At 48.0% G+C, this 25,533-nt stretch overlaps 2 protein-coding genes across 8 annotated transcripts in view; one reads left to right on the top strand and one right to left on the bottom strand.

Moving 5' to 3' along the window:
• Positions 1–24,345, top strand: part of COPG2 (COPI coat complex subunit gamma 2) — a 163,228-nt gene extending 138,883 nt beyond the window's left edge. For all 4 annotated transcript variants that reach the window (XM_015095386.4, XM_042248839.2, XM_060414835.1 and 1 more), the window contains 4 exons: positions 21,859–21,956; positions 22,751–22,889; positions 23,183–23,281; positions 23,750–24,345. In XM_015095386.4, coding sequence (XP_014950872.3) covers positions 21,859–21,956; positions 22,751–22,889; positions 23,183–23,281; positions 23,750–23,880 — 467 coding nt within the window. In that variant the 3' untranslated portion in view covers positions 23,881–24,345. The remainder of the gene's footprint in view (positions 1–21,858; positions 21,957–22,750; positions 22,890–23,182; positions 23,282–23,749) is intronic.
• Positions 1–25,533, bottom strand: part of MEST (mesoderm specific transcript) — a 92,792-nt gene that overhangs the window by 50,405 nt on the left and 16,854 nt on the right. For all 4 annotated transcript variants that reach the window (XM_042248842.2, XM_042248840.2, XM_060414839.1 and 1 more), the window contains exon 12: positions 1–25,533. This exon is cut by the window's left edge and continues 50,405 nt beyond it. In XM_042248842.2, coding sequence (XP_042104776.1) covers positions 25,416–25,533 — 118 coding nt within the window. In that variant the 3' untranslated portion in view covers positions 1–25,415.

Genomic DNA, 25,533 nt, shown 5'->3' with positions numbered 1-25,533 from the left:
CCCCTTTCTCTTCCCTTGACGCCCCAGTGGGTTTCAGGGATTGGCGGCTCACGGCTGCACCGAATCCACTGTCCCTTTTCCCACACTGAGTGGGGCCTTACCTGGCCCCACCTCTGCCTTTCCTCTCTCTCTCATTTTCGAGTCTTCCTGCTCCTCTAACCTCCTGCCAGAATGCCGCAGAACTGATGGTCTTTCCCTGACGCCCACCCTCTTCTGGACCTGCCCTCATGCTCCCTCTGGTGCTACGTGTGCTGCCCTGGCCATCTGCGTCCAGCTTTGCCCCGAAGCCCTTGCCTTTGTGGGCACCATTTGGAGACAGACCTGCCTCTCTGGGCTCCTCTCTGGCCCTCCACAGTCTCCTCACACCTCTCCCAGGCTCCCTGCTGGCTGTACCCACACTGATCTTCCTCCTGCATGGGGTCTGTCATGCCCTTTCCCCACTTTAGGAGGCATAATATCTGATTCTCCATACCCACATCTTCAGATTCTTTGCAGTCTCTCTCCTGAGGTGGTGGATTCCCTGATCCTCTCATGTAACTTCTCATACCTTAGCTGCAAGGGTCTAGCACTGGCTCCTCCTCCTGTAGGACCCCCTCTCCTGCACTGCACTCTCTCAGTTGTCTGAGGCAGCTCACCTGACCTCCCACATCCTCAGCCCAGTTTCTAGGTCTCTCCGGGTTTGCTTCTCCAGGGCACACACAGCAACCTTTCAGCTCCTCTCTGTGACCCCTCCAGCTAGCCTCAGTTGTCTCCTCTACTGTGGGCTCCCTTCTCAGTCCCCCATCCGCTGTTCAACCGAGTTCAGCCGTCTCGGCCTCAGACACACTGTGATACACAGTCCTATCCACATGCCCCAGCCTCCAAAGCTGCTGTCCTCCCAGCTTCCCCCAGTGTTACCTTTCATGTTCCCTTCAGATCGTTTCATACTCTTCTGACACATCCGTGGGGAACCCTTCCTGACTCTCCACCTTCATCCCTTCACCACAGTACTGCGGCCTTTCGCCTCCTCCCGCAAAGCCACCCCTCCCAGCTCAAGCCTCCCTCTGCACAGAACCTGCTGTCCACCCTCCACCCCTTCCTCCATCGCAGCAGTCACCTCTCCCCAGACAGTCTCCTGCACTGACCTCTCCCACCCCTCTGGCCTTTCTGTCAGTGTGGATGTCCCCTCTGGTGCTCTCAGCCCACGTACATCCCAGCCCTCTTCCTTTCAGTCTCCACTTGCATCTCTGGGCTTTGTATCTCGGCATCCTCAGCTCCAGGACCACCAACTGGCAATTCACTCTTGAACCATCAACAGAAATTCCAACACCCTCCTCCCCACCCACCGCCACATAATTCGGGTGCCTTGTTTGCTACATCCACTTGCTCGCTGTCTGCCTGGTGCTGGGTCCTTTGCCTTCATGTCTGACAGTCTGGACTCTGATGCCTCCCTCAGACCTGGGGGCTCATCTGCTCACCCTTCTCCACTGCGCCACTGCCTCTAGCAGCTCATCCTGCGCTGGCCGCATCCCACCTCTCCCAGTTCCTCACTCGCCTGACCTGCGCTGTGCTCTTCCTCCTGCAGGGGCTTCCTCATGCCCTGGACCCACTTTGGGGGCAGGTTCTCCACACCCACTCGCTCCTAGCTCCCTGACACCCCTCTGGGCACAGTGTGTTCCCTGATCCTCTCAACAAGCCTCTCCTGTCCTGGCTGCCGGGCGCCGTCTCCTGCGGTTCCTCCCTCTCTGGCCTGTCGGACCCCCTCTGCTGCACCACACTCTCTCAGTTGTCTGAGGCAGCTCACCTGACCTCCCACATCCTCGGCCCAGTTTCTAGGTCTCTCCGGGTTTGCTTCTCCAAAGCACACACAGGAACCCTTCAGTTCCTCTCTGTGACCCCTCCAGCTGGCCTCAGTTGTCTCCTCTACTGTGTGCTCCCTTCTCAGTCCCCCATCCGCTGCTCAACCCAGTTCAGCCGTCTCTGCCTCACACTGTGACACACTGTCCTGTCCACATGCCCCAGCCTCCAAAGCTGCTATCCTCCCAGCTTCCCCCAGTGTAACCTTCCATGTTCCATTCAGATTGTTTCATACTCTTCTGACACATCCGTGGGGAACCCTTCCTGACTCTCCACCTTCATCGCCTCACCACAGTACTGCGGCCTTTCGCCTCCTCCTGCAAAGCCACCCCTCCCAGCTCAAGCCTCCCTCTGCACTGAGCCTTGGGCCTGCTGTCTGCCCTCCGCCCCTTCCTCCATCCCAGCAGTCACCTCTCCCCAGACAGTCTCTTGCACTGACCTCTCCCACCCGCTCTGGCCTTTCCATCAGTGTAGATGTCCCCTCTGGTACTCTCAGCCCACGTACATCCAAGCCCTCTTCCTTTCAGTCTCCACTTGCATCTCTGGGCTTTGTATCTCAAGCATCCTCAGCTCCAGGACCAAGTTGGCAATTCACTATTGAACCATCAACAGCAATTCCAACACCCACCCACCCCAATCACTGGGGTTCCTTATTGGCTACATCCATTTGCTCACTGTCTGCCTGGTCCTGGGCCCTTTGCCTCCATGTCTGACAGTCTGTAGTCTGATGCCTCCCTCAGACCTGGGGGCTCATCTGCTCACCCTTCTCCACCGCACCACTGCCTCTAGCAGCTCATCCTGCCCTGGCCATCCCACCTCTCCCAGTTCCTCACTCGCCTGACCTGCGCTGTGCTCTTCCTCCTGCAGGGGCTTCCTCATGCCCTGGACCCACTTTGGGGGCAGGTTCTCCACACCCACTCGCTCCTAGCTCCCTGACACCCCTCTGGGCACAGTGTGTTCCCTGATCTTCTCAACAAGCCTCTCCTGTCCTGGCTGCCAGGCGCCCTCTCCTGTGGTTCCTCCCTCTCTGGCCTGTCGGACCCCCTCTCCTGCGCCACACTCTCTCAGTTGTCTGAGGCAGCTCACCTGACCCCCCACATCCTCGGCCCAGTTTCTAGGTCTCTCCGGGTTTGCTTCTCCAGAGCACACACAGGAACCCTTCAGCTACTCTGTGACCCCTCCAGCTGGCCTCAGTTGTCTTCTCTGCTGTGTGCTCCCTTCTCAGTCCCCCATCCGCTGCTCAACCCAGTACAGTCGTCTCTGCCTCAGTCACACTCTGCTGAACGCACAGGCTCCACCCTCCAGCACATGCTTCAGAGCCCAGCTGAGCTCACCTCCCAGGCCCCACAGCCCCTGTAACCCTTCATGTTTCCATCCAGACCTTCGTCTCACACTCTGACACAGCTCTCAGGGATCCTCGGCCTCTGATTCTCCTACCCCTTCCTTTCGCCACAGCGCTCTCACCTTCTTCTCACCCTCTTGCCTCCACACCTGCCAGTCACCCCCAGCCCCGGACACCTCCATCCTCTGTCCAGACCTGCACAGAGCCCTGGGCCTTCTGTTGGCCCTCCTCCTCCTCCTCCCTCCGCCCTCCTCCCCTTCCTCCCTCCTAGCAGTCACCTCTCCCAGATGTTCTGACCTCTCCCATCCCCTCTGCCCCTCCCATTGTGCAGAGGTCCCTTCTGGTGCTCTATGCGCAAATACACACAACGCGCCTTCCTTTCAGTCACCACTTCCGTCTCCTTTAGCCCTGCTCAGAAGTCTTAAGCTCAGGGACACCATGCTTGCAATCCACTCCCAACCAATTGATGGTAACCACCTCCCCAATCCCACCCCCAGCCCCCACTGTCCCAAGGTGCCTTGTGGGCTACATCCCTTGGCTGGCTGTCTGCCGGGTCCTGGGTCCTTTCCTCCTTGTCTGACAGTCTGGACTCTGATGCCTCCCTCTGCCACACCCAGGGGCTCATCTGCTCACCCTTCACCTCTCTGCCCAGCTCTCCACCTGCCCTTCCCCCCAGTGATTCTCACCCGAGGATGCATGACCCCCAAGGCTGGCCTATCAGCAGCATCTCTGAGGAGTGTTTTTGTGTTTACTTTTTGGATGTTTTTGGGTTTGTTTTTGTTTGGAGCAGAGCACTGCTCACCCTCCGATGTTCTGATAGGCCTCCCTTGGGGTCCATGCCCCAGCCCCCCCGCGGGTGAAAACCACCCCCCCCCCACCCCGGGGAAGAATCACTGGTATGGAAGGCCAGCCTGCCTCCCTGGGCTGCACTCTCCCCTTGCCAGCTCCTCAAAGATCCCAGCACTGCTCGCCTGACACTGGCCCGGCACTATCCTCCTGGAACCACCTCATTACCTTCCACGTTAGCTCCCTGACACCTGACGTGCCCCAGACCCATTTCCCCCCCCCCCCCCCCGTCTGCATTAGAGCACTTCTCTTGTTAAGCCACACTCCTGCCAACACTCCTCTGCCCATCCCTCACCCTTTATGACTCTCAGGCATTGGGACAGTATCTTTGGTGCAAACCTGTCCTTCTTGGCACTTTCAGACCTGTGACACCGCCCCCCTGGGGACATTGCCCCCCCAGTCTTCCTGTCCTTGTGTGTTTCCACTTCCCCTTCTTCCCTTCTTGCAGTGACTCCCCTTTGTCCTCTCTGGGTGGACTAACTGATCTTCCCAGTCCTCAACTTGTTGTCATCACCCCAACACTGGATGTACCATCAGTCCAGAAACTCAGTTAAAAGTAGATTTTGTTTCCAGTGCCTAAAGATTGGCTCAAGTCCCCCTGCCCCAATCCCGTACCCCAGTAATTCCAACCCTGCCCTCCCCCCAACCCAGTCAAACCCAACCCTACCCCTACCCAGCCCCTCCCACCCCGTCCCACCTCCCACCCCGTCCCCACCTCCCACCCTGTCCCCACCTCCCACCCCATCCCCAGCAGATCGGATCCGTAGTAGTAAAGAGCCTGGCCGAAAAGTTCTACCCCAGCCACAACAGTCCACGCTGCAGCAGCAGCCGCTGCTCCCACCCACCGCGAGCCCCCCCGCTTTCTTTTCACACCTCCCTCCACAGACCTCTGCCCCTGCTGGCTGGCCCTGTAACTCTTAAGTCCTTCCGCCTGCCAGAATGCCTCTCTGCCACCTCCCTCTTCTCCTTCCTCCCCCTGCTGCTGTCCAGCCCGTGTCCCTTCCCCTGCCCTCTGCTCTCCATCCTCCCCGGGTACCTCCTATCTTCTGGTCTGTTGCTGGTAGATGACTCTCCCTTGGTGCTGCAACGAGGCCCCATGTGAACACCTTTCCTCATGTGATCCATTTCATCCCTCTCCCTTCCTGACCCTGCTCTGGGGACTCAGCTCATAGGGAACCCCTCTGTACTCTCCTCCCTCCATCCCTTCAGCACAGCACTGTTGCCTTCTGGCTTCCCTCTTGCTCCCACACCCAGCAACCGCAGTCTCGCCCTGCACAGAGCCCTGGTACTGCTGTCCAGCCTCCTGCGCTTCTCCCCTCCCTCAGAGCACTCATCTGCCCCAGACACTCTCCCCCACTGTCCTCTCCCACCCACACTGCCCCTTCCTTCTCTAGGAGGAGTCCGCCTCTTCTCCAGGGGCCCACGATCTCCAAGCTCGGTCATGTCTGTCACTGAGTAGCTTCGGGGCATCCCTTCTCTGTAGGGGTGCTCCCCGTGACCTGCTTTTGTGTCATACTCTCTTCTTCCCCTACCCTGCTATGTTCGCTCCGTAGACCACCGGCTGTCTCTTGTCAGGTCCTTCCACTGGGTCTAGTCTTTTTAGGCTTCCTAATCCTTATACCCGCCTCACCTCACCTTCCTTAAATCTTCTGTTCCTTTTTAATCAACCGCTGACCACAGTTCTTTCCACCAGGCCCCCACTCCCCCCTCCTCCTTCCCTCTCCACTGCTTCTCTCTCTCTCCCATCGTCCCTGGGATCCACGCCTTGCCCCCCCACTCCCCGGTGACATGGTCTGGATCTACTCCTTGCCCTGTTTCCCTCTGGGCCATGATCCCCTCCTGTGCAGATTTTAAGATCCTCCTCTTTCCATCCCATTCTGCATTGCCCGCTCTGTTGTTTCCTGGGTTGTCTCTCAAGCAAGAGTCCTTCACCCCCAAGCCCCTCCGTATCCCACCCACTGCCCACTCCCTCTGCCCCTTTGCTGCCCACATGATCTTCTCAGACTGGACCTCTGACACCCCACTGCTTTTGAAGGTCCCCCTCCTTCCATGCGTGTGGTTTCTCCACCGCAAGCTGCACCTGCACCCCGCTTTCCAGTGCCCGCCCCCCCCCCGAAGAGCAACAGCTCAGAACTGGTGATGGCTGGAAATGCCAGCACAGCCCTGCCTCTCCCTCACTCCCCTGCCAGCTTCACTACCACACTCTGACTCCAGCCGTGTAAGTCCATCCGAGATCTCTGACGTTACGCACTGATGGTTTCTCTACAGGATCCTTCTTAATGTGCAGTGATGCCCAGTCACTGCAGCTCCAGGACCCCATTTGCTCCTGAGGACCTGAGTTTCCAAATGTCTGGACGGTTAGGTCTCATCTCTGTGCTGCACCTACATCCTGCCCCTTGAACCCTGAGATCTGCTGAAGTCTCCAGATTGAGCACTCTATAGGCTGCCTTCCCCTTTCCCTGCTCTGCCTCTCACGTATCCCTAAGGCTCTCTCCCTCCCGCTTCCCTTGTGATGTCCCTCCCCGTTTCTCTTCCGTTCCATCCTCTGAGCAACTCCTTACCAGTCAGTCATGAGAAGCATGGAGTGCTCTTCCCCTTGACCACCCTAATGCTCCCAGGATGGCCAGTCTTTTGTCACCAGTACACTGTACTAAATCCATCCACTGTGTGGGTTCCCCCCTAAGCCCCATGCCTTTCTGTGCCCACTACACTGAGGAAGGTCATTGCTTCTCTGTGCCCTTTCTTCTCACTTTGCCCATCTCCAGCATCTCCACTGCGCCACTGCCTCTAGCAGCTCATCCTGCGCTGGCCGCATCCCACCTCTCCCAGTTCCTCACTCGCCTGACCTGCACTGTGCTCTTTCTCCTGCAGGGGCTTCCTCATGCCCTGGACCCACTTTGGGGGCAGGTTCTCCACACCCACTCGCTCCTAGCTCCCTGATACCCCTCTGGGCACAGTGTGTTCCCTGATCCTCTCAACAAGCCTCTCCTGTCCTGCCTGCCGGGCGCCCTCTCCTGTGGTTCCTCCCTCTCTGGCCTGTCAGACCCCCTCTGCTGCACCACACTCTCTCAGTTGTCTGAGGCAGCTCACCTGACCTCCCACATCCTCGGCCCAGTTTCTAGGTCTCTCCGGGTTTGCTTCTCCAGGGCACACACAGGAACCCTTCAGCTCCTCTCTGTGACCCTTCCAGCTGGCCTGGTTGTCTCCTCTGCTGTGTGCTCCCTTCTCAGTCCCCCATCCGCTGCTCAACCCAGTTCAGCCGTCTCAGCCTCAGACACACTGTGACACACTGTCCTGTCCACATGCCCCAGCCTCCAAAGCTGCTGTCCTCCCAGCTTCCCCCAGTGTAACCTTCCATGTTCCATTCAGATTGTTTCATACTCTTCTGACACATCCGTGGGGAACCCTTCCTGACTCTCCACCTTCATCGCCTCACCACAGTACTGCGGCCTTTCGCCTCCTCCCACAAAGCCACCCCTCCCAGCTCAAGCCTCCCTCTGCACAGAGCCCTGGGCCTGCTGTTCGCCCTCCACGCCTTTCTCCATCCGAGCAGTCACCTCTCCCCAGACAGTCTCCTGCACTGACCTCTCCGACCCGCTCTGGCCTTTCGATCAGTGTGGATGTCCCCTCTGGTGCTCTCTGCCCACATATATCCAAGCCCTCTTCCTTTCAGTCTCCACTTGCATCTCTGGGCTTTGTATCTCAAGCATCCTCAGCTCCGGGACCACCAAGTTGGCAATTCACTATTGAACCATCAACAGCAATTCCAACACCCAGCCCCCCACCATCATTCAGGTGCCTTGTTTGCTACATCCATTTGCTCACTGTCTGCCTGGTCCTGGGTCCTTTGCCTACATGTCTGACAGTCTGGACTCTGATGCCTCCCTTAGACCCAGGGTTCATCTGCTCACCCTTCTCCACTGCGCCACTGCCTCTAGCAGCTCATCCTGCGCTGGCCGCATCCCACCTCTCCCAGTTCCTCACTCGCCTGACCTGCACTGTGCTCTTTCTCCTGCAGGGGCTTCCTCATGCCCTGGACCCACTTTGGGGGCAGGTTCTCCACACCCACTCGCTCCTAGCTCCCTGACACCCCTCTGGGCACAGTGTGTTCCCTGATCTTCTCAACAAGCCTCTCCTGTCCTGGCTGCCAGGCGCCCTCTCCTGTGGTTCCTCCCTCTCTGGCCTGTCGGACCCCCTCTCCTGCGCCACACTCTCTCAGTTGTCTGAGGCAGCTCACCTGACCCCCCACATCCTCGGCCCAGTTTCTAGGTCTCTCCGGGTTTGCTTCTCCAGAGCACACACAGGAACCCTTCAGCTACTCTGTGACCCCTCCAGCTGGCCTCAGTTGTCTCCTCTGCTGTGTGCTCCCTTCTCAGTCCCCCATCCGCTGCTCAACCCAGTACAGTCGTCTCTGCCTCAGTCACACTCTGCTGAACGCACAGGCTCCACCCTCCAACACATGCTTCAGAGCCCAGCTGAGCTCACCTCCCAGGCCCCACAGCCCCTGTAACCCTTCATGTTTCCATCCAGACCGTCTCACACTCTGACACAGCTCTCAGGGATCCTCGGCCTCTGATTCTCCTACCCCTTCCTTTCGCCACAGCGCTCTCACCTTCTACTCACCCTCTTGCCTCCACACCTGCCAGTCACCCCCAGCCCCGGACACCTCCATCCTCTGTCCAGACCTGCACAGAGCCCTGGGCCTTCTGTTGGCCCTCCTCCTCCTCCTCCCTCCGCCCTCCTCCCCTTCCTCCCTCCTAGCAGTCACCTCTCCCAGATGTTCTGACCTCTCCCATCCCCTCTGCCCCTCCCATTGTGCAGAGGTCCCTTCTGGTGCTCTATGCGCAAATACACACAACGCGCCTTCCTTTCAGTCACCACTTCCGTCTCCTTTAGCCCTGCTCAGAAGTCTTAAGCTCAGGGACACCATGCTTGCAATCCACTCCCAACCAATTGATGGTAACCACCTCCCCAATCCCACCCCCAGCCCCCACTGTCCCAAGGTGCCTTGTGGGCTACATCCCTTGGCTGGCTGTCTGCCGGGTCCTGGGTCCTTTCCTCCTTGTCTGACAGTCTGGACTCTGATGCCTCCCTCTGCCACACCCAGGGGCTCATCTGCTCACCCTTCACCTCTCTGCCCAGCTCTCCACCTGCCCTTCCCCCCAGTGATTCTCACCCGAGGATGCATGACCCCCCAAGGCTGGCCTATCAGCAGCATCTCTGAGGAATGTTTTTGGGTTTTCTTTTTGGATGTTTTTGGGTTTATTTTTGTTTGGAGCAGAGCACTGCTCACCCTCTGATGTTCTGATAGGCCTCCCTTGGGGTCCATGCCCCAGCCCCCCCGCGGGTGAAAACCACCCCCCCCCAACCCCGGGGAAGAATCACTGGTGTGGAAGGCCAGCCTGCCTCCCTGGGCTGCACTGTCCCCTTGCCAGCTCCTCAAAGATCCCGGCACTGCTCCCCTGCACTGTCCCCCTGGAACCACCTCATTCCTTTACATCTTACATGCCCCAAACTCTAGCCTGTTTTTCCTAGTTAAACTTTTCATTTTCTTAGGTCTGTCCTCTTTCTTGGTCAGGAATAATTACTGAATGTGATTTTAATTCTTTCTTCATAACCTTCCTAAACCATCCCTCATTCATTCCAGTATTACTTATTTTCAAACTGTTTCATGTTCCCTGTGTTATAGACCTTACTCATTGCCGCTCTTATTCTTTTCTGTATTTAATATTTTGCAGGCAACGCTCTAACCTTTCCTCTCATCCTTTGTTCCTCTACCACACTCTCATTGCCAGACTCTTCTCTCCCTTCTAGATCTCGTTGAAAACTTGAATCTTCCTGAACTCAGCTATTAAAAGGTATATGTGGGTTTAACCCCTCTTCTTAACCTGATTTCACTCACATGCTCATTTAATGTTTTCTTCTTTCATTAATACTTCTTATGTTTTAAGTTTATATACTGTAGCAAGCTTGGCAGGATTCTCTGTTCTGCTACCTTATTTTGCCCTGTCTTTGCTATTACCCTCATCATGCATTGGGTTTGACTAGACTCTAGTCATTGTCTCTATGTAATCCATGCAGTTTTCCTTTCCTTTGGTCTTCCTCTGTTTCCATTATTACTGAATAAAGACATTTTGGTCTCATTCTTGTTTCTTCTCATGGACTCCTTTATTTCTAGGTGTAACTCTACTTTTGCATATCTATTTTGTTCCCCTTTCTCTTCTCCGCCATATTTAAACCCTGCATACCTCAACCCACCCCCATTTCATAATTGGCCCAGTTCCATCTTACAAAGTTATAAATCCTTTCTAGATGTGGGTGTGCAGTTTTTAATTCATTCCATGGCACCCTTTTCCCCCATGTCAGCTGAATCCCTCTTTATTTATGTCTTCTTTTTCCACTTTGCCTTTTTGTAATATTCCACTCTAATGCATACAGTTGCTTTCTGACTTGTTTCCATCTGCCTTTACTTATTTAATACTTTTGGCCTGTCTTTAATCCTGTGTCCATTTCTGCCCTCAGCAAGGATCTCCTTGTTGTGAAACTGTTTTACCCTATGTTCTATAACCTATATTCTTCCTTGTTCCGTTAGATACAATTATAGTGCCAAACCTGGTTTTTCAGCATATCATTGCTCACATGGTCTTTCCCATCTGAGGTTAAATTTTGCTTTTCCACCCATTTTCTTCTGCCTCTTCTCTCCCTGTTCTACCTTTTATTAACCGTTTATATACTGAGTACGTACCATTCTCACACACTCACTAATACCTCCCTCTTTGGTTCTTTTCCTTCTACAGTCATTGCTCAGTCCAGTTCCATGTTTCTCCTTTCTTACATATTTTGATGAATTGCTTTGGTTTTCTATTTATTCCTTGGTTGGAGCCCTGCAATTTGTCTTGTTTTAGGTCCACTTCACTGAGTTCGTCTCTGACCTTTCTGCCAACTACACTTTCTTATGCAGACATGCTTTCCCAGATCCTGTCCTTATGTCTCATTTTCAGTTATCACTTTATCTCCCCCCCCCTCTTTTTAAATAAATGCCTCACCACCCAGTTCTCTTCCTGACTCAGCTGCCTTATAAGGACAAGGAATTTTCATTATCTTTTCTTTAAAATATGCTGAATAACAGTTTTTCTTAGTAAATGCTTATATTGCAATATCTTAAATTCAAAAGGCCTGTAACCATCTTCATTAAAAAAATAAAATCCAACATATCTTCTCAACCATCACACAAACGCTATTATAAAAAAAATTCTAAGTATTTCTTATAAACCACTTTAAAGAACAACTACATAATTATTTAGCATAAAATTCATTCACTAGTGTACATGTTTGTATGTAGTGCAAAATGATCCCATACTATAAGACTGTAATTGCATTCTCCATTTTACACTGCATGGATAATGAGAGGTTCTCAAGAGAAATACCAAATGCAGATACATTTTTTAAATGCAATGTGTAAGAAACTTTTGGGAAACATTTACTTACCAACTGGTGAATTGCTGGAGTTGATCCACACACATTGTAGGGAAGATGACAGGAATAATGCACAACACATTTAAAACCCTTGAGCATAGGAAGTGAGCTTATAGATGGAGGAACTATATCTGCAGCAAACATATACTATCCCAAACAGACAGTACAAACTCAGTTTTTGCTAGCTTGAGAGTGCTAACTGACTGTACCAGGTTGCTGGAGCACATGATGATATGCAGGTTAAAAACTTCTCATGTTAACAAGTATTCTGATAATGTAGTAAACAGCTGGAGATACCCACATTCTTCATTCTGGTCCCAGGAATATTTGCCATTTTGCACCTTGCATGCTACATACCCAGCCTACTTCATGCATCCCTCTCTAACCAGCATCTTCTCTCCCTTCCACTTTCCTCTTTCTTTAATACAAGCGTTTGCAGTTGCTTCTTTCACTGTCAACCAGCTCTCATGTGACACCTTAACTTCTAGGCAAACTAACCTCATACTTACAGGCAAGTCTTCCATAACTCCTTTTGAATATCTGCCCTACCACATCTTAAACATTCTCCTTATCTTTCCCCTGCAGATTCTGTAATGTATCGATGAGTTTAGTACTATGAGGTTTGCTTCTTCATGATCTCTGACCACTCCTTAGTCAACAGCACTCATTTGTTCTACCAGAAAAAAGTATCCAATCCACACCTCCTCAAAGGTCAGTCAGTGGTGATATCTTTAAGTTTCCACCAATGCCTTCTTGTCAAGTTTTATCTTAAGCCATGTCTTTCTAACCTTTCTTCACAAGCAGTCACTTCAGTCATAAATTTCCCACGAACACTTAAAGAGCCAGCCTACCCAAGTCCTGTTCTTCTTTAGGCCTCAGATCCTCTTTCATTCTAAACACAGTTGAGGGACCTGATGGTTCTGTTTCTTTCATTCACACCTGTTTCATTCACACGTGATCTATGTTGTTGCCATTCTAACTACTCAGAACTCCTATATAATTCATACAGTGCCCCTTTACTTACTTGCCATCCTCTCTTATTTTTTTCTTATTCTGTCATAACCTCTGGCCTTAGTATGGAGTAATAGCCATTTCTTTTATCACGATGACTATTCAAATAATGTCTTTCCATCTGCAAGTAACTTGAACATTGCTCTTCTATTCCTTTTCTGCCTCCTTCTTTTGCTGAAAACTCCCTGTGTTTCCTCCAACGTTCCTTCTTCTTCCAGCTATATCATTCCAATGAATCTAATCATCTTTGCTGGATATGTATACTTCTAATATTCAGCCCCTACAATTCCACCTTCATCCATCTTCCTTATTTCCTACATTCTGTACTGAAATCTATTCAGGATTCCTGCTTTGGCCCATTTTAAGTCCAACTGCATTTAATCACTCTCTAACTTCTCATTCTGTTGACTACACTGATTACTAAAAATCTTTTTGCAACAAAACTTTTAGGCAGCAACACATCATACTCCAGCTCTTATTTAGCAGTACTCTCACTTCTTTGCTGGTTGATGTCTGGCTTACCATACAGTTCCTCACGGAACGTCCAGTTCTGATGGCTCTGTGCTCCTCATTCTGGCCCTCTTTAGTGCCCTTGTTTGTTCAACGTTTTGCGAAACCGCATGCTCTGCCCCACAGCCTATATCTACTCCCTTCTCCTTACTTAAACCTCAGCCTCTGTTTTTCCCTACTTTCTCTCTCTTTAAAAATCTGTATCTCAGCAGTTTCTCTCAGCCAGCCCTAACAGACTGATTTCTGAGCAGTTTAACAGCATACTTCAACAGGTTCTTCCTGAGTCCATTGACTGTCTGCCCTGTCATATAGGAACATCTGTAACATTTTTAGCTCCCATCTCTTATCGTAGTGAGGGATGCATCAGTCTCCTCCTGAGGTGCACTCTTGAGGCATACTTACATTTACTTCTTACCAAGTACAGCTCCCCTTCCACCAGATGAACCACTCACCTGCACTTCCTAGCCAGACCAGAGTCTTTCATGCTACCGATGACTTATCATCCTAATTTTGCCTTCTAACCATTCTTATCAACCCAGCCCTTTAAAATGTTTTATTCCCCCCAAATTCATACACCTACTACCTCACTTCTTTATATCTTGACTTTATACTATATTTGATTGATATTTTTTTAAAGGAACAGAACAATGCACATATAATTGAGGCTTATGTACCACCTAACCTCTTCCCTAAGAGAAAAATCACTAAATAATTTGATAAACTGTTATACTTTTCATAAATATTTATATACCCATAAATAATACATAATGCTGTCTTTGAGGGTTTTATATATAAATTGCCCCACTTTTTTTTTCCATCAAGACTGTAAGTGCTAGTCTGCTTTCTAATTCCTACCCATTCGTGTGCAGGCCTTTACTTCTCTCTCATTATGCACACCACTCCCTGTCCTCTTTAACAGCAAACATTTTTAACCAATCAGACCCCTTCTGAGATGTGACGGACTTCTCCATTCCAGGTCTCTTCAGTTCATATCTCATTTGCCTTTTTGCTACTCTACTGAGAACTCCATTCTAATCAATACTCCCATTACTTAAGATTAAAAGTAATCCTCTTCTTTCCTATTCTTTTATGCTCTACCATATCTTTAACCATTTCAGCTACTGTCCTATAGCACAGCAAAGGGCACAGTATTTTTCTGCTGATGTTTACCTCCCTAATGATTCCCAACCATTCCTCAAGAAATAAAAATCGTCTTCTCTACAGAAGAACCACTCACCCATGCGCCCTAATTGGTCAATCCTGGTGTGTTTTAAGGTTGCTAACAATTCTCTTTTTATGAGAATTCATCTTAATAAAACTCCTTTAAACTCTCCTATTAAACAAGATTTTAATTAAAAAATTTTACTCACAGCATTCTAATTTACAGTGAGTAATTTACTCACAGCATTCTAGTCTACTCTCTAATTCCCATTTTTATCTAGGTCCTTGAAACTCTCTTAACAGATACACCACTCATTACCATTGGGCCTTCCCATCCAGTGTGAACATTCAAACTTATATCAAGATCTCTATGCTGCATCTCATTATTACATCCCTGATCTGTATTGCTGCCCCTCCATTATTCTTAAGTCTTCTCTAGTTCATACAATAGTCCTTTATTCACTTCACAAACTCTCTTTTCCTTCTTAGTCCATCATAAACTTAGTCCAAATACTGTGCCATGACCCACCAGTCAATAAACACCATTCCTAAATCACCCCTCCACATCTGCAGGAAGCTTCACTGCTCTCTCATTCCTTCCCCTCTGTTCCTGCATTGCCCTAGAGAAGCATGCTTCCTGGTCTTCTGTGTCCCTCCTTTTGGCTCCCACCTGCATTTACAGCATGCTTACAGAGCCAGTTGTTGCTTCGGGACAGATATCCCCTCGTGTTGGACACTTGCTGCTCAGCCCCTGCCGTCTTCCCTAAGTGTCCCACAGTCTTGCCTGCAGCATTTGTCTGTACTATCGGTTCAGCAGAAACTTCCATAGGGTTCCTGTCACTGGCCTACCTTCTGTGTCCATCCCACTTGGCTTGTTTCTGACCTTTCACTCTTATTGACCACACCCGTTACTTCTAGTATTTTTCCAAAAATCCTGGACTGCAAAACTTCATACTCCAGCTCTTGTTTGGCTACCTTTTAACCTCACTTTCTCTCCTTATTCATACACAACTCTGACACATCTCCAGTTCCCATTCGCTAATGTTCCCATTTAGCGCTCTTCATGCCCTTCCATGTTTATTCCTCAACACTGCATATTCTTCACCCTAATTCACACACACTTTCTCCTTATTTAGCTTCTAACCTCTTTTGCTCTTTCCTTCTTTGCTATTTTTCATACAAGTCTCCCCAGGTGCTTCTCTTACCTTCTGTAAATTCTAATATATTTCTTTAACTTCTGAGTATATCTTTAACATCCCTCATATAGTCAGTTTCCCTTTGGAGAATTCCCCCATATATCTTACTTTCATAGCAATGAATGCATATTCTTTTTGAGGTTTCCTCCTCTCCTCATCCCCACTTTCTCCCTCACTCAAAACCAATTTTCTACTCTTTAGACAAGCCTTTCCCCTAGATAGCTGCTAAGCTGTTGTCTTCCTTTTCATCATGGTCTCTGGCTCAGGTGTGGTGCCATATGCCTCCATGTGGTATCAGTGACAGTTTCTTCATCAATATTAAGTGATACTGTCTTATCTGGCAGCAATTTTAACTTTACTATTATACTCCTTTTTGCCTTATTAAAAATGGTGCCTTATATTCAGCATCCCTCTTTCATTCAGAGACTGGGTACGTACATATTCCCATATCTAGATAAAGGAACGTAGCTCATTCAGCAATCTCTGTTTAGACCCTAGACTGGATTATATAGTTCCAGCCCCTGTAGCCTGTCTTCTACAAAGCGTCCTGAACAGCTCCCCCCGCCTCACCTCAGTTCTCCTGTAGCCACATTCCCTGCTTCCTCTCTCAGTGGTTGTGATCTAGATTAGCAAAAGCCATTCTATTCAGGTGCCTCCTCTCCCAGGTCCCAGGGTTTCTCGCTCTAGCACTCTTTCAATGCCCCTACTCGTCGGCCATGCTGCTTCCTGCAAGCCTCCCACCCAAGTCTTAAGTCACACAGCCCGTTCCCTTTTTACAGCCACCGTTCTCCCCTTATCTACTGTCTTTTCTTACAAGTCTCCTCAGTTGCTTCTCTTATTTTCAACTGATCCTAGTATGACTGCTTGCTAGCAAAGATTTTTTAATCAGAATTACTCCTTATCTGCCTTTATCTAAAGCAGTGGCTCTCAAACTGCAGTTTGTTAAAATACAAATGGCTGAGTCCCACCCGAAATTGCTGATTCAGTGGGTCTGGTGGGGCTGAAGAATTTTCTAACAAAAACCAAGCCCTTTAATTTAAAATTTCCAATGAAGACATCAGGAGCGAGTCTGCTCCTGACTGTCACTCCTTTTCAAGCTTCTGTTTCTCTCCCATTGTACAGACTAGTCATTGCAGTCTGGCTGACATCCAGCACACTGAGCACCGAGGCCCGTCCTCACATCTGTAGGCTTGCCCACTCTGGGAATCCTGAGGGTCCTGTGGTTTGCTTGTTGCACTCCACGCAGTCACCCTCTTGTCTGTGCAGCACTCCTCTTGGCTTTAACTCCCCCCGCCCCGAGCTCTCTTCTTTGTCTTTTGGCCCACATACTGGACCTTCTCTCTCCAGTCAATACCTGTCATTCTTCAAATGGCATTCTTTTAATCTGGGGGCATCTGTAACGTCACTCTCCGATTCGTTTTCTTGTTACCTGTCTTGTCCTGAAGAACTATGCTACCTTATCTTTAGTTTCTCTTCTTGTTTTAGCTACCATTCTATTTCACTCAAGTGGATCCAGTCTTCTTGGAAACAGCACTCCCTAGCAGGTTCTCTCCCCTGTAGCTGTCTCTTCACTTTCAGAGAACCTTCACATGGCAGAATAAATTCTAAGGATACCTTTAACATGGTATCTGCATGATACTTGTTTGTATCTCCCTTTGGTTTTTGCCTTCCCACATCTTAATTACATATGGCATAATTTCCTCTACCATCTGTATGTGAAAATAACAAATGAAGTTTTACTTTTCAGTTGGGTTTACAACATATCCCTGGCCACTTACCTCATGATCCATGCTACAGAACCAAGTGCTCAGAGATTTATATTAGTGTCGTTAAGGTTGCTAGCCTGTCTTTAATCCTCCTAACTAAAGCATCCCATTACTTTTAGGCCCTGTTCTTCTCTCATTGTATATACTGCTTTTCAGAGTCTGGCGTTAAGAACCATCATTTGACCAATTAGACCTGTTCTAAGGTCTTACAGGAGTTCCCATTCTGGGAAATTGTCCTCGTCTTATCTACCCATGCCGCTCCACCTGTTCTCAATTACTCCCTCACGCAGTTCTTCCCTTGTGTAGTTTCCCATCTCTCTTCTTTCTTGTTTAATCATGATCTCTGGTACAAGTACAGTGGCAACTCCCTCCTGCAGTACCCGCCAGTCTTCACACGACCCCATCTCTTCTGCAGGCTCTTCTGTTCTTTTCTTTGATTGACCCTAGAGAAACACTGTTACCTCCATCACCTGTTTTTTCAGCAGCTACCTTTGTAGCATTCCCCATGGGTTGAGTAGTGAGTGGTTTTCTTTCATCTTCCGTGTTTCCTGCACACTATTATGAGTACATTTGCACTCTTCAGTTCAGTACAGACCTTCACAGGATTCTGCCACTGGCCAAGGCTCAGATCCATCACCTTTAGACTCTTGGTTTATCACTCTGTTGGTCATATGTGTTGCTTTAGACAGCACTGGAGCAAAGGTTCCCAGATTCTGTTAGGCACTCGCTCATTGACACCGGCTCTCGTTTGTCACTTCCTCTTCACATGCTCTCTCCTCTTTGGTTGTGATCTAGCTTAGCTCCCATCTCTCTACTTAATACGCTCTCTGCCCTTTTCCAGTGTTCCTCCTTCTGGCCCTCCTTACTGCCCTTCCCTACTCTCACACCCCTTATATTCAGCACCCCAACTTAAACCCTCCAACTTCTGTTTTATGCTTCTAGCCTCCATCTTCTCACCTCTCTCTTCCTCCAGAATTTTTTCCACACAAATCTCCCGAGGAAATGTCTATCACTTTTAGCCATAATAGGGTAACTTCTAAGAATAACCAATTTTAATGGTATCCTGCAGTAATCTACCATATCTCAGCTCTCCATCACCCTTTCCTTTACCATCTGTCTACAGATGAAATGGATGCAAAATACTTCTCTTCAGATATATTTTCTTCAGAATCATCACTCATCTCCCCATCTACTACAATAATCTGTCCTCTGGCCAAACTACCTATTCATATCCTCTAATAAGTCAAACCTAATCTCTAAAGATGCCAGCAATAGGTTTTTATCTGCATTCATTGTAACTGGCTTCCTTATATACTTTCCTGTTACCCAAGTCCTTTGACAGTTTCCCTCCAAATTGGTGCTTCAAGAGCTGATCTGCTCCTCCCTCCCACTCCAGTCTTTGGCCTCACACTTTGTGTATTTCTCATCCCCATACAACAGTCTTTACATTCAAAACATGTCCCCTTTGACCCTGCTGAGCTCTGGCAGGGTTCTCGAGGCAAAGTCTGTCCCACACCTGCTGCCTTCTCTGCTCTCCACTCGGCAGTATTTCCCCTTCTTTGCCTCCATCTCTCTCTCCTTCCGTATTCCGTCCTGACTTCTGGCCCAGGAACGCTGACTGGTCCTGCGTGCTGCGCTCTGTCATTCCTCAGCGGCTCCTCTGCGCCTGGGAGCAGTCTAATCTTTCAGTTCTGTTCCTCTCTTCCTTGCCCCCCATGTCTGTCCTAGAGAAAAGCCTTATCTTCAACACGCCTCCTGCCATGTGTGTAGCGTTTCCCTGGAGGGCACATACCCCTCATTTTTGGCACTCACTGCCCCACTCGCTTTCTTTCATTTGCCACACCCCTTTCTTCTCAGTTCAGTCCAGACCTGTGGGGAATGCTGCGGGTAGCCTGTGTTTCTGGCCCATCCCCCCTATCCTTTTATCTTCTGCCCCACTGACCACATCCATCTCTGTAACTATCATTCCAACAAAGCTTTCTGGAATCGCCTCATAATCACACTTACTTAGTCACAGTCTTCCTTCCCTCCAGTGGCTGAGACCTGGCAGCCCCCTACCAAATCTCCCAACCTGCGATTTGTCACAGTGCGTGTCCTGCACCCCAGCCTAAATCACACAGCTCTTGCCTTTCTTGTCTTCCAGCATCCAGCTTTTCTTTAATTCTATGTTTTGGGGTATTTTCCATACAGGTTTGCTCAACAGTTACCTCCCAGTTTCATTCAATCCTCACAAAACAAGCCTCCTTTCTGGGAGCAGTTTTAATGCAGATCTTCAGGGCATTCCTCCCCTGTGCCCTTGTTATCTGCCTTGTGTGGTTCATGAAGTGCTTATCTTTGTTATGGCAATATGCTCAGTCTTGTCCTCCTGCCATGGAAAGGCTCTCTCACCAACTCTCCTCATCGCTCATGTTAGTAGTCATCCTTTCTCACAAGAAGAAGCAATTGCTACCACTGGGTTTTACTGAGTCCATGTAACTTTTCACTGTATCAACCAAACCATTTAATTGAAAATTTGCCACAAAAGTTTCAGGAACATTATCTGTATTAATACCATTCCCATTTACTTTCTTAATCCATATTTCCTTATCACTTGCTTATACATAGTGTCTTGTGTCTTTACTTATAATAAAATTTAACCAGGTAGCCCAGTCTCTGATCTCCCATTGTTCCCATTTCTCTTTACTGCTCTTCCTCATTTTCCAGCGCCCTCAGTGAACCAGCATGGGGTTCACCATACCCCATAATCTTCTGTGACTCAGCATCTGCCCTGCCTCTCCATTTTTATTTGACCTTTGCCCATACCATAGTCCCATCTTCTCCTTTTTTAAAAAAAAATCACTCAACTGATCCATTCTAAATTTGTGTTAATTTCTATCTTCTTCTACCTTCCTCCTGCAGAAAACCCTACCTCAGTTTAACCAAGATCATTCATCAGTGAACCCCCTACTGTACTGAAAGAGATTCTGTAATTGATACGTACACCCTTTCCTATGTGGGGCAATCCACTCCCACCATCTGTTTTCAGTATACTTGAGTAAATTCACTTGCTTTCTGAATTCAGGCCTATTCTTCATAGGATTCCTAGCAGTGGCTTCAGTTATCTCTAACATTTTAATCTCTTGACTGCTTAAGCTCACTAGAGCCTGCTGGAAAATATCTGTTCTCCTTCCTTGAAAATATTAAGTATTTCAGATTTGTTCCTAATAGATTCTCTTCTCCGCACCTATGTACTAGCATCTCTCTTACTGTTTCCATTTACACCATGCCTTTCTGGCCTCTTTCCTTTGGCTTGTGTACCTTCCTCTGCTTGCCAAAGCTCTTTTGCATCTTTTGAGAATCCAATTAAACTGTACATCCTTTCAAATTTGTTGTAATTTTCCCATTAATCCTGAACTCCCACAGAGCACTCTGTTAAAGCTTACATTAGAGAATCTATGGCATTGAATTGGAATGCCAGCAGGTGTGCAGAGGTAGACCTCTCGCACATTCTTATTCAGCTCCTAGACAGTCAGCTGTGGGGAGAGAGGTCATGTCTTAGTCATCTTTTTCCCTAAGGGCCTGGCACATTTATTTATACCTTTACATTATAAATGTATTGACATTTTCTATATTTTTGAATGGAGAGAGTTTACTAAAGTTAAGATTGAGCAAATGAAAGTCCCACTCTCCAACCTGTCACACATCGTCTTTACATCTGAGTCTGTTCTTTCCTTTCTTAGTCTATCTCCCAGCTTTCTAACAGTTTTCCTCTCTCTCTCTCACACACACACAATCTGAATCTGTTCTTTCCTGTCCTTGCCTATCCCCCAGCTTTCTAACTCCACAGTTTCACACACACACACTGTCCCCCAGCTTGCTAATCCTCCAAACAATTTAGAAAATCCTGTCTACTTCATGAAGACTTCATTTTCCTTCTTTCACTATTTCCACTGATTATCTCAAAACACATCATTGCCCACTTGCTTTTCCATTGTACAGCAGTGACTTTACCAGGCTCCTCTGTCCATGGGATTTTCCAGGCGATAGTACTGGAGTGGATTGCCATTTCCTTCTCCAGGGGATCTTCCCAACCCGGGGATTGAACCCAGGTCTCCCGCACTGTAGACAGACGCTTTACCGTCTAAGCCACCAGGGAAGTCCCTTACCAATATTAGAGCTTCGTTACTGACCTACTCACTACAGGTTGAAAGTTGACATACTGCAAGTTCATTCTGGTGACCTGTAAATCCACTGTTGGTCCACAATCTCTAGATATGATTATTTGTAAGATACTGAGACTCTGATATACTTTGTCAGGATTAATGATCTGTGTGCTTGTAACTATCCATATTTTATGCCTTGTCAGTGGCTCTTAATGTTTTGCCCGGTATGGTGGAAAGTTCCTTGGAAAGTGTATCCCCTGCTGCTTTCCTGATCCATAGTCAAATGCTTTACCACTGAGCTCGACCCCCTGCTTTCCTTATCTGAATATAAAAACGGAGTTTTGCTCAGGTCTTGTTTTCTGTACTATTCTGACTTGCAGCAGGAAATAGATTTCAAAGTCCAGCCTACAGACTTCTTGTGAGAACTATGACCCTAGAGAACAGCCTACATATGTCTCACTTGATAATTCAGAACACAGAGCCAAGGGCAGGCCGTGCTTCCTAGGTTGCCGATGGAGGCCATGTGCCTGTGTGGCCCCTCTGACACAGGCTCGCCTGCTCTGTCTCCCCAGCCGCGGGCACCTTTAGCTGCACCATGAGGTTCACTGTCCGGGACTGCGACCCTGACACAGGGGTCCCTGCCGAGGAGGGCTATGACGACGAGTACGTGGTGAGTCTCCCCTGCACAGAGGGACTCACTGAGCCCTTGCTCCACCGAGTGATTTCTGTCCAGAGATAACATTTTTCTAGAACATCTGACATGAACTTATGGGACTGTATTCTTCTCAAACACACTACAGCTGAGGAGGACCTGGGTTAATCTGTCATGGGAGTGCCTCATGCTGAAGAGAATTGGGATTTACCACTCTATGACTGGTTAATGCAAACTCACCCTTTCTAATGTCTTTGTAATACGGATAATTCAGAGATGAAAATAATTACATGATCTTCATTGAGATCAGTTTTATTTCAAGTATTGAGAATTGGGATTTTTTTATGTTTTGTTTGGCAACTTTTAATTTGCTTATAATATAGCCACATCATGGACGGCAAAGGCTTCAAAGAATTCAGGGAAAGTTTTATTATGGAAAAATCTACCTGTTAGAGAATGCAGAGTTCCGAAGGCCGCATACAGCCTGAACTCTGTGGTGATATGTGGGAATGTGGCTGCTCTGTACCTACCTACCCCAGTGCTACAGATGCTGATCTGAATACAGGTCTTGCCAAACAACCTGGTTTTTTGCTTTCCTTTGTCAGGGCCTATGCTGTTTGACTTATCCCCTATGCTATCCAGACTACAGAACTTCAAACTTGTCTGAAGTTTTAGTTGAGTTTAGTAGTTTTTCCTAGGTTCCTGCAAAGGATATAATGCAGGATGATAAAACCAAATGAACTAGTCTCTACTATGTTTGTTCTGAACTAAGAGGATGTTCATTTTCTGACCCCTGCTTGTTAACCTACTAGCTAGAAGATCTTGAAGTGACTGTGTCTGACCACATTCAGAAGGTAATGAAGCCTAACTTTGCTGCTGCCTGGGAGGAGGTTGGCGACACCTTTGAGAAAGAGGAGACCTTTGCCCTCAGTTCTACCAAAACTCTTGAAGGTGAGAACAATTTTCCTTAATAGTGTATTGCCTGATAACAGTCTAACACCTAATAGGGACATTTGTTATTCCAGAAGGACTCCCTTTTCTGTAAATACTTCACCAACTGTTTCACTTAAGAGGCCAGAACCCTGTCTTCATCATCTAACTGAGTCAGCCCACTTCCAGTCCAGTCACCTCCCTGCACACACCACCACCAGTCCCCACCTCTATTGCCCACCCCCCAAGCTAGTGCAGAGGCAACCCCTGTGCTGACCTTTTCTGATGCTGCCGCATCCGTCCTCGCAACACAGAAGCTGTCAACAACATCATCACATTTCTGGGCATGCAGCCATGTGAGAGGTCAGACAAAGTGCCTGAGAACAAGAATTCCCATTCCCTCTATCTGGCAGGTAAGAACCTTTATCAGATTTCTCCTTTATTTTGTTGCAAAATTTGATAGGAAGGGATGTGCATAGGCATCTTATGCCCTGCTACTGTCCCCTTGTTAGCAGAGTTACAGCTTGAAGCCCCATCAAACTGAATAATCTGTTTTAGCTGTTTAATTTGCCTGCTATTCTTAGGTTGTTCTCTTAAGATGCATTTTTGGCCCAAAGCACTTAAATCTCTCCTATAGCTACCAATGCCCCCACCTTAAGTACTCCATATCAGTATTATTGAATACCTTCTGTGTACCTGGTATTATGGGAGTATAAAAGAGTATTTAGAATCTGTATGTAGGATTCAGTTTCCACCATAGGCACAAATCTCTAGAAAAGCTAAACTAATAGAAAGGAAATGCAGGCAGAGCATGAGAAGTTTCATTATTCAGAGCTTGTTTTGAGTTCTTAACATGGTTTCCTCACTTCTTTTCCTCTCAGGTGTATACAGAGGTGGCTATGATTTATTGGTGAGGTCCAGGCTGGCCTTAGCAGATGGGGTGACCATGCAGGTGACTGTCAGAAGCAAAGAGGGAACACCTGTAGATGTTATCTTGGCTTCTGTTGGATAAGGTTTTACTGGGCAAGTTGAAATTGATGTACCCTTCACTGTTGGTGGGCTTTCAGGCTATTGGCATGAATTTCCCAGAATCATACTTTAAAAAATTAATGACTTCAAAAAAGCAAATTAAATATTTGGCCCTGAGCCAGCAGATCAAGCAAACGTCTGTCCTTGTGCATGTCTTTCTGTTGTTGTTCCTTTTTAATACACTTGTTCAGCTTTGGTATGATAGTACAGCTTTTGGTGAGCTTGAAAATCAAATACTATCCTATACCCCAGCTGCTTAACTTCACTGAATTCTTTAATGTGTATCTGAAAGCTCCTGACAATGTTGGAAAGCTTTTATCCCAGAGGGGTGGTGGGGGAGGGGGAGCCAGAGTCCACTTTTGTCAAAATTCATTTTTATTAATAGAAAATAAACACTTATTCCAGTTGTTATACTTGAAGTTGCTAATAAAAAAAATATAAATCACCACTTAATGATCCTGCTTTAACTACTAAGACAATGAAACTGCGGCTTAAAAAAAAAGTATTCAGCACCGTTTGCTCATAGGCCTCTCAGACTTTGTTCTTTAAGTTTCTGGAACTTTCCTGTCTGTAAAGTACAGGAACTGCTGAGCTACATGAGGAACCCTCTCTGGGACAACCAATGAGAAGTTAAGCAGTCAGTATACATTCAGCCCGGTGACTTGGACTGTACAACGCTCCCCTCCTCTCCACTAGCTCAGGAGGGACATGCTTCTACGCACTGAGGTATGAAAAGTCTGACTGTTATTAGCTGGAAGGATCAGTTCTAACAGCAAAATAACAGTAAATCTCTGGCACAGAGGCTCCTGTCTTTAATGTCCTGTGATTTTAGGAAATTCTGTAAATAGCTTGGATTTAGTTCAGTTTACTCAAATGACATGTTTAAGGTCTGCTAGAGTGTCTGCTGGTTTAGTATCTTTATATATATATAATAAGTGTAGGGAAATCATAGTCTTGAAGTATACTTAGAATACTACATTATTTAAACCAAAGTCTAACAAAATGTCTACAACTAGAAGCAGCTAATGAAACTAAATCCAAAGTTATGACAAGGGAAACTCACTCTCACTTGAAGCTGTGTCACTTAGAGAACTCAAAGCCATTCAAGGCAAGGTGAAGGCAGCACCTTTAGATAATTCCAAACTGGGCCAGAAATCAGCATTTCCAAATACTTCAGAAAAGTCCACAGAAATGTTTCAAAGACTTTTATGCAAACGCATATCTATCTTTCTGCATCCGTGAGTGGTAGTACCCATCATAATTTCCTATGTAACACAAAGACAAAGGCAAGTCCATATACTTGATCAGATGTCAAAGGAATGGGAGGGGGACCATCAGGTCACCTTACAGCTTCTGCTGGCTTTTTACTATGTGCTGTTCACCAGTGTGAGTCAGGTGGACTTTAGTGAGAGAATAGTGTCTGGTGGCCAGGACCTCTTTTGGGCATTTCTTCCTAAGTGGATTACACGACAGATAAGGGAACAGGGGAGGGAATACAGGGGAGCTACTCTTTCCAGCTCAGAAGGAGTTGATGAAGCCCATATATGCATTCAAGAAGCCCATGGGATCCTCTAGCTGTGGATAGTGGCTAATGTGGTCATCCAGAATCGACACTGTGGACCGCGGCAGCGTTTTC

This window comes from Ovis aries, chromosome 4 (genome assembly GCF_016772045.2).
Source record: "Ovis aries strain OAR_USU_Benz2616 breed Rambouillet chromosome 4, ARS-UI_Ramb_v3.0, whole genome shotgun sequence".
Classification (NCBI taxonomy): Eukaryota; Metazoa; Chordata; class Mammalia; order Artiodactyla; family Bovidae; genus Ovis; species Ovis aries.
This window is presented reverse-complemented; position numbering and strand designations above follow the sequence as displayed.